Source organism: Neomonachus schauinslandi, chromosome 14 (assembly GCF_002201575.2).
Source record: "Neomonachus schauinslandi chromosome 14, ASM220157v2, whole genome shotgun sequence".
Lineage (NCBI taxonomy): Eukaryota > Metazoa > Chordata > Mammalia > Carnivora > Phocidae > Neomonachus > Neomonachus schauinslandi.
Genome location: NC_058416.1, coordinates 29910351 through 29919584, shown reverse-complemented (window position 1 = coordinate 29919584; position 9234 = coordinate 29910351). Strand labels below are relative to the sequence as shown.

The following is a 9234-nucleotide window of genomic DNA, read 5'->3' as shown; positions in this document are numbered from 1 at the left end:
ATCCAGAAAAATCACATTGTTTTCCAGTGACATGTTCCCAGGAGATCATCACCTTCTAAACCACATCCATAGCTTGGGATTGCACTGCAGGATTCATAAAATGCTTGGCTACTCTGGTAACCTGCAGAAGAGACTGAATACCTCATGAAAATTTATCCAACTTCTCGAATATTGGGGGAAAATATCATGATACACATTTACAGCTACCTTCTGGTCTGCTAATTCAATCCATTTCTAACAACAACAAAAAAGGGCAGCTTGTTGTCACAAGCTTGCAGTCACGTATCAGGAAAAAAAGAGAAAGAAAATTGCTCCTTGCCTAGTAAGAATCATTAAGTTCCAACTCATCATGGCTAGGATGTTACCCATCACAGAGCATATGCCACTTGGCAATTTGTCTCCTGGGACAGTCACAGATCTCTTTCCAGTGCTCTCCACCGGTTCCTTCCGCCACCGCTCCCAGGACCAACCGCCCTATCACCTCATTTCTGGACCCCCTTTCAGAATCCAAAACCAGAAATTCAACACTTATCTCTTCAAGACCCTCACAAGGAATATCAAAGACAAACAGTTCATTGAACACTGCATTGGGGGTGCATTTCTTCACATGAGTCTTCTTTTTCGAGATCCTCTTTTTGGCATGGTACAGGTTCACTTTCACATAGGGATCTGCAATGGTAAACGACAGATGTTATACGGGCAGAACCTGGCTGGAGAGCTGGTCTCAACATAATGGTGCCCTTAGAGATCACTGCCTGCCAATAAAGTGAGATTGCAATGAAAATGAGTCAGAACAAAGGGAAAATATGGATCAAGCTTGGCCTCTCTATTATCAACAAACTGAAAATATGTAAGAATGTGCAATGTGAAGAGAAAACAGTTCTAAACCACAGGATGGGACATGAAGTAGAATGGCAAGAAGAAGAGATAATATAAAAAAAAATTCTAATGGCTCATTCTGATTACATATAACTCAGTCCAGAAAATAAGACGGAAGAAAAAAATATTGGACAAGACCTAACCTGACTGAGTTGGATGACTTTGGGTGAGTCTTTCTACCTCTCTGCTTTTCTGTTGTACAGGCATTTAGAATTCACAATGGCAACGTCCTTTTGTGCTTTAAAGTTTGTGCTTTAATCACCAGCTGGGTTTGCTTCCTGTTTTCCAGTATTGATCTTCCCTGTGTCATCCTTAATGTGTAGACTGTAGGATCATAATACCTTATCACACATTTAATTATATTATTTTCGCCTCTTTCTGGTTGAAGCATGTGAGTTCATTTTAGCTTCCTAATCTAAACCTTTAAGATCATGTCATGTGTTCAATTACCATTATGAACAATAGTAGTAATAATAATAGAACTAGATGTTATTTGATGAAGTATATCTTTCTAGTCTTCACAATCCCCCTCAAGGTATTAGTACATCTAGTTTGTATAGAGATTATGAAACATAGCCAAGATTATATGCTAAAATGGAAGGGTTAGAATTTGAACTCAGATCATTTTAACCCATAGGTCATGTGTTCTTTTCACTGTGTGATACAACAAGGAATTTTTTTTAATTAGTCACAAAACTAAAAGCTAGTGCTTAAAGCAGATACATAAGGAGTTAAAGGAAAAATAATAAAAAACAATAGAAGTGTAAATGTAGGCAGGCTCACAAAAATACTAAAATTAAGAACTCTTCTCCCAAACCATTGCTATATTTTTGGCAATGACCTCTCACCTCTGCATTTATCACTGCTTTCTGCTTCAAACCCACACAGTCAGACATCTACCATGTATTAGCAATGGCTTAGATCTTAGCAGTATGTAGTTTTCTTTTTCTTGCTAACGGCATTGGCTCACATTGTTATTTCATTAAATGAGAAACAGAAAAACAATCACATCACTTGTGCTTGTGAGTAAAAGGTAAATTAAAATCACGTTGGTTGCTAACTATTTTGCCCAATGTATTACTCACTTATACCTGAGACTGAATCTTTCAGAAGCATTCTTACCTGAAAGTCCAGACACATCAGTTTTAGGCAGGTGTCGAGCTTTTAAAACAACCACAGTGAGAGTATTTGTAGTGGACTGATAGCACAGAGAGATCAGTAACTCACCCCGTCCTGAAGACTTCTAAACAAAGAGAGATGTGGTGTAAGTATTTTTATTATTTTTTTCTTTTGAAATGTGTACTTATAGAAACATTTTAAAGCAATATAACACTGTTATTTAAATGTAATTTTCCTACTTATTTTTATTTTAATATGCTAAGGAATTCAAGAGTAACTACAATCTTTTGTACAGTACTATCACCTTCTAAAAACGACTGGCTGCCATCTTGTGATGATTTTAGGTACTACAGGATGTTAAAATATGTAATGAGTGAGCCACACCCATTACTGAAATCTTTAAAAGGGTAGAGTACAGCCTATACAGAGGTGGTGGTGTTCTTTACTTTTGATTTTTAATTAAATAACTACTTTTTGAAGTTATTAATAGTAATAAAAATTGTCTAATTATTTGAATGGATCTGTGTAGGGCAAAATGACTCGTTAAGTTTGACTTGATTTCAATTTTTTAAAAAGTACTGATATTATTGGAATTCGAATTCAGACCAACAGAAATTTATTCTGACTGCTACCATCCCCTGCCCCAGAGGGCTGATGGAGTTAAAATTCTCTGTCCCCAGTCCCGACTCGAAGTCCTCATTCAAATCCAAGAAATGAATTAAGTATTAGAAGGAATTGACCCAATTTTTAATACTTTGTTTTTGGAAAGTATCACAAGATCCTTCTTTGTATGCTACTTAGATTTTATTTGTACCTTAAAGACATTAGGTAAGAAGACCAATAACTCAAATTACAAGTTTTACCTGATACTAATAAAATGTAAACTCAGGGCTAGATTATAACTAAGAATGATGGCTGGCCAGAGCTCCTAAAACTTCAATCTACATACAAAAACTGACATGGGGTCATTATATGAATAAGCAGCCCAAGAAGAATAAGAGTAGGGAATAGATCTTTATTCCTACTGTGCCGCTAAACAGCTTGGTGTCTCAAACAAGCTATTGAATTTTCTGAACCTTGACTTTTCATTAATTTCAACAAAGAAACAAAGGTGAGCTTTATGGTATTCTATAAAATCATGCCTTAGAGAAACAAATTACTCTGAAGTACTACAGTTTAAATCAATTGAGTTCTATATTTAAAAGGGAAATAGGATTAAATTTGATATCTTATCATTGTCCAGTAGTCTCAGAACTACCAAAGCAGTATAACTACAAAGGCAGAGTAACTCACTTCTTGTCATACAACATAGTGATGAACATTTATAATTCAATATGATGTGATGTCTCCTCCTTGAAAAGCAATTCCATGACAAGTCAATACAACTTCCAAATCCTCGGGATAAATTGATTTAATTTTAAATACCAATTTTAAATTCAATTATGCTGACCTTGAGACATCTTTGTTGACTTGTTTATGAATAAGAAATATTTGCCTGAATTTTAGGTTAAGTGGCAGTCCTAGTCAAAATACTTATGATAGAAATTAACAGAAATATTTATATAAGTGTTATTTAAATATCCATAAAGGATGCCTATTTATTTTATATAATTAAAATACTTCAAGCATTTCAGTTGTAGATTAAATTTTCTTTCATCTACTCTAGTCCCTTGCTCCCCATTTGATTATGATTAATAATAATTAAACATAGTAAAGATATGTATAAAACTTATCAGTTTAATGAAAATCCCCTAGATAAGAAAAAGCTACATAAAAGATTGTTTATAAATACTTTAAGCACTAAAAATGAATTACCCTAACATTTCTCTTGATAATCTCTCTGTTCATTAACATTTTTCCATCAGATAATTCAATTCCTGCAAGAGGAATAAGGACTTCTCCAATGATATCATCTCTTGAAAACCTGTCAAAACTCAAAATTGTGAAGTGCAAGGCCAACTCTTGGATCTGGGTGTAGAGGATCCCATAGAATGTAAAAGTCTCATCAAAAGCTGGGTCCAAGGTCTTTCTCAGAACTCTGGTTTTCACTTTATGCTTCTTCTCTGGGAGGATTGTCATTTTGATGTATGGGTCAGAGGTCATCGACTGCTCATCCATGGCTGGCAAGCCACGGGCTTCCTTGATATTCACCACAAATGCTTTCTTCTCAAAGTTGTACTCTAAGGAGAAGAAGAGGGTTCCCAGCTTCTCCTGCTTCTCTTCTGAAGTAAGGGAAGTGTTGGACTTTAAGCTATCAGGGGAAAGAGCCTCTTTCTCCCCTTCTGAAAAGAGCTTTGGGGTCACATTCTCCAGATCAGAAGGGCTACTAGCTTTGAGGTTTGTTTTGGGAAAATTGCCATTGAGATCTCTCTTCTCAAGGTCAAGATGTAATGAATTCTTTGGCACAGCTGGTTTATTCTTTACTTCATTTTTGTCATCTGCTCCAAACTTCTTCTTGCTACTTAGATTTTCAGGATAAATATCAACTCCTTTTAGGACGTGCACAAACTTATATGGAGGGGTCTTGTTAGACTTGGATGATTTTCTCTGACAGCAGATCCATGCAAACAGAGAGACTGTGAAGACCAGGCCAAATGCACTGAAGATCCCCACCACTGTGGGGATTTCATCTGAAAAATCAAATGACCAATAATATATATTAAAGGAGTGGAGTTGGAGATACGAGCCTATTTGAAAAGCATGCTGGAGCTGGCAATTGCTGTAGGTTGCACAGACTGGATTACTTTTTGACTGTTCTGGGTATGAGTTATATATATATTGCATATCACCTTCAGGAATAAACACATACACTGTGTGACATACAGAAAAAAAAATACATTATGATAGAAACTTCTTCATTTCAGTAGTTTTTTCATAAATAAAATAAAAAGATGAAACTGGGCTTAGGTCAGGGATGAGGGATGCTAAATGACCCTGACCTACCTTTGTTTTCTCAGATAACATGAGTCAACTATAGCATGATAGGTCAGTACTAATTTCATTATGCCTTCTTGACATTTTGAGGCTTTCCAGAAGCATCAATTTTTACTGACTATGAAACTCTAAATGCACATTCTTCAAATAGTGAGAAATTTTGTATTCTTAGTAGTTCATTATTTATCCTGGATTCAAGCAGGAAACATCTAGGGGCTAGTGGTTCCAGGAATTTTAAGAAATGAAGGAACATTATCTGCTATTATCACAAACTCATCAATAATTTCCATTCCAATTATGGAGCACTGGTAAGAGAAATGTTACATATATTAGGGAAAAGAAGAACAAAAAAAGATGAACAACAGGGTATTGATATTATATAACTTATACCGCTGCGAACTCCTTGTATACAGACCCAAAATGTCTCAAACACTGAATTATCCAAAGTACAAATTAATTATACCTAAGTGGGATAAAAATAAAACAATGGCTACAAATGAATCATCATTCCTTAATATGTATTGAGAAAAGTGAGTATAGATAATTTAGAGTTCAATTTTATCCATAACTGATTTTTTCTAGCATTTTTCCACATGGCAAATGGTAATAAAATTGAACTTGGCATTCTTTCCTTGAATGAGGGCACATTAAATTACTGACATTAGGTAACATCGATTATGCATGAAGCTTATCATGTCCCATATGTAAGCATAGTCCTCCAACAAATGATTAGTAACACTGTGTAAGTAAAAGCAGTATTGCTCTATCTGGACACAGTGCATCAGTTGAGTCAATGTTTAATATAATCATAATGAATATAACTAATGTAATATTATCTGCATTTAGTTTCATTCTTATCTATTTTTATCCCAAATAGTGAATAGTAAAGTTAGAAGTCCCAGTCAGGAAAGGGTTAAGGATTGTTTGAATAACCCCTGAAAGAACAATCTTTTGTTACTCCCCTTCCCCACCCCCCAAATCTTCTGCCTATCTACTTCATAATTTCAAAACTGAACTCAAAGAATATAAGAATCAGTAATGACAAATAAGAGCAGACATATATAAGAAGATTAAAAAGTAACAATAAAAAATTCCATAGTTCAATTAGATCAAGAAACTAATCATGTAAAGATGAAAAATAAACCTTTGAATTCCCCAAGTAGGAAAAGCAGCAAATGCTACAGAGAAAGAATGAGGCGAGAGCTAAAGATAATCAGCTAAACTTAGTATCAGCTTTTCAGTTTTTCCTCCTATTCAAGTCTTTGTGGGGGGGGGAAAGAATCCACTCCTGGACTCTCTAATAATCCAAGGCCAGGAAGCAAAACCAAAATCATGAACTAAGGCAATTCTTAGCCAGTGCTAGGAGAACAATAAAAGCAATAGAAAATGATCCTTTTTTTTTTCCCTAAGTAGACGGATGACCCAAGCTAGGACATATTTTTCCCTACCACCATCTCTGAAAATGCCTCAGTATTAGAAAATTTCTTATTTTCAAATAAGAAATCGGGAATAAACATCACAACAATATAAAACTCAATCACCCACATGGAAGGCTGTAAAGGAAACTCGTTTCTGAATATAATGTCACAGATTGTCTCTATCCAATACTTATGTCACAAGGCAAAATATTCAATATATTATGGAAAGACGCACGTACTCCCTGTGTATTCTCTACTGATAAGGTCTTAAGCTTTTGAGAGTAAAGACCTCAGTCATTTCACTCAGTTTAATAACAATTATCATGTACTCATAGATATCATTTCTTATTCACAAACTTCCATAAAATTCCGATTTTTTTTTTTTGAATACTTGTAAAGTAAGTAAAACTCCATCTCTTGTCTTTGGAATATAATGGGACCTAAAAATACTACTTTTTAATTTGAAGTACATCTGATTTTATTTACTGAGAGAAGGAGAGCAATAGTGCCAAAAATTTGGCATAGGAAAAGGGAAATTGAACTGGAAAACAGGATTCCTAATTCTACTTTCCAGTATCTTTTAGTTAACTGTTTGACCTGCAACACTTCCCTCATATCTCTGGGCTTTGGTTACCTCACCTGCGAAATGCAATGGACCAAGCCAGTTCATTTCAAATATCGCTTTAACCCTAGCATCATAGGATTCTGTGTCTTCCACTAGCAACATATTTCAAGGATACAAGAAAAACATAGCAGAGAAAAACAACCTTATGGTACACTCTATAATAAAATATACATCCCAAACCCCCAACATACAAGTTGTTTTATACCAAGATCAAACCCTTATGTAATCACAGGAACATTGGTTTCTCCTGGTAAGTTAAAAGCAGATTTACCTACAAATAAAAATCACCTACAGAATTAATGAAACCAACAACAAACAGCAGACTCCTTTTCCCTTACTTAGCGCGTGCTGCAATTTACAGAGCTACCTGAACGTTTAGGAACTTCTTGGATGTAAAATCTCCCTAGCAGAAGGCAATTTTAAGGAGAAAGATAACAAGGGAGAAACAACAGAGATAAGCCACGATTGCCCCTTTACAGTTCTCATTTTCTTTTCAGATTAACTACCTAGGAAATCCATATTCAACAACCTCTGGAAAAACAACAAGAACAACAACCACAACATCACAGCCCACCCTGGAGTATTCAAAAAACAACCGCAGTTATAAGTTGAGTAACTTGCTTACCAAATTCTTCCCGGCTGGTAGTGATCGGAGCCATTTTTTGCTGCGTGTTCTGTCCGAGGTGCTGAACGGAAAACTCCCGGCTTGATTCACTTGCCTGGATCTGAAGCGCCGGCTTTCCCGAGTGCTGAAAACAACAGCGCAGAGCTCAGGGGACCTGCGCCTGGAACGGGAGGAGGCAAAGAGGGAGGTCCACTCGCCTTCGCACAGTGATTTGCCACCCCTGTTCCTGTTTTGGCTCTTCTGAGAAGCTCGTCTCTGAGACTCTAGACGTGGCTGAAGCCCGAATTGACGCAATCCTGACGCTACAGGGTTGAAATCAGGACCTGCCCTCCTCCCCTCCGCCCTCCAAGCCTCTCCTCTCCTTCTTTCTTCCTCCCTTCTCTCCTGAGGATTCAACACATACTCATCAATTATTTTAACTGTTGGACTACTGGAGATTAGCTTTGCTAGTCTGTGGGGGCTCAGAGGCGCAGAGAGATGAGCCCCCAAACTCATTCCTGTCAGTTTCTAATATAAAATCTTCTGATCATCAAGATCAGTAAAAGCCTGTCTGTGAGTTATCAGAATAATGCAATTTACAGAGATGATTTAGGGTAAGAGTGAGAAGAGAGAAATTTCTGCATCAAATGAACATTGTAACATGCAGGAATATGTTTCTCGTTCTCTAAATTTTTCTTGGATATGTTATACCTATGTTAGAAAAGAATGCACTGCACATTGATCCATTTGAAATAAGACAACAGTTTTCCCACTATAATCACTTATTTTCTAATAAATAGTCTAAACATTTTGCTGATGCTGTTGCTCCATCTGTCTATCAGCTCTCTTCCCTTTAATATCTGACATTTGACCAGTTAAAGTACTTAGGAACAGATGGGAATAATCCCTTCTGTATTCAGACTCACTCTCAGTTATGACTTTTGCATATAATGAGACTGCTCCTGGAATGACATTTCTGTTTAAAAGCCCTGACTTCTAATAGGATTGTGCAAAATAGTTACAAGAATCAGACCAAAATTGAAAATGAATGAAATTGATAGTTATTGGTTATTTTCACAGGAAAATATTTTTTTTTCTGAAGTGATGATATTTCTGGGGTTGAGGAACTGGAGAATATATGGTGTCAGATTCTGATTAATTTTAATCTGAAGAGTGTTTCTTTTAAAACAAATGTTTAGCAATTTTCCAAAGGAGAGAACTCAGATTGTAACTCCAACTGTCAATTATTGCTCCGCAAAGAATTCCTTTGCTCTGGAGCTCAGTGAGCAAATGACATTCAGTTGTGTTGGGATGGGGGAGAGGGGGGCACTGAGTGGCTCTCAGAAAGCCACTGTACAAGTGACAGGTTCCTGCACATTGGCAGGCAGTCGCTCTGAGCGACTGTGTCTGGGGAAAAATTAGCTTCAGTCTTTTGCATCATGGAAAATTTTATAAACCAAAGTCTTTTTCTTTCCCTTTCTACTTGCTCCCACATACTTGGCATTTTAACATTTTTCTAACAGATTTTTAAAAACCTTATATTGTCATGCTATGAAAACACACAAACTAATTTACTGTATTTAATTTTTTCCATTGGCAGAACCTGTGTTTTGTGTCCTTATCTTTTCACTTCATTCAGATTACTTGCTTCCTCA

At 36.2% G+C, this 9234-nt stretch overlaps 1 protein-coding gene across 1 annotated transcript; it reads right to left on the bottom strand.

The window, feature by feature from the left end:
• Positions 1-236: 236 nt before the first annotated feature.
• SYT4 (synaptotagmin 4) lies at positions 237-7937 on the bottom strand. The gene is made up of 4 exons (XM_021686325.1): positions 7601-7937; positions 3814-4628; positions 2002-2122; positions 237-669 (listed from the first exon to the last, which is right to left on the bottom strand). The coding sequence occupies exons 1-4, from the start codon at positions 7632-7634 to the stop codon at positions 362-364; spliced, it is 1278 nt and encodes a 425-aa protein (XP_021542000.1). The 5' UTR covers positions 7635-7937; the 3' UTR covers positions 237-361.
• Positions 7938-9234: the final 1297 nt, after the last annotated feature.

Excerpts from the sequence above, each read along its gene's own strand:
- SYT4 (XM_021686325.1), bottom strand. The coding sequence starts at position 7,634 with ATGGCTCCGATCACTACCAGCCGGGAAGAATTTG. Across the intron at positions 4,629-7,600 it reads TACCAGCCGGGAAGAATTTG|ATGAAATCCCCACAGTGGTG; the intron begins GTAAGCAAGTTA and ends TTGATTTTTCAG. Across the intron at positions 670-2,001 it reads TGATGTGTCTGGACTTTCAG|ATCCCTATGTGAAAGTGAAC; the intron begins GTAAGAATGCTT and ends TTACCATTGCAG.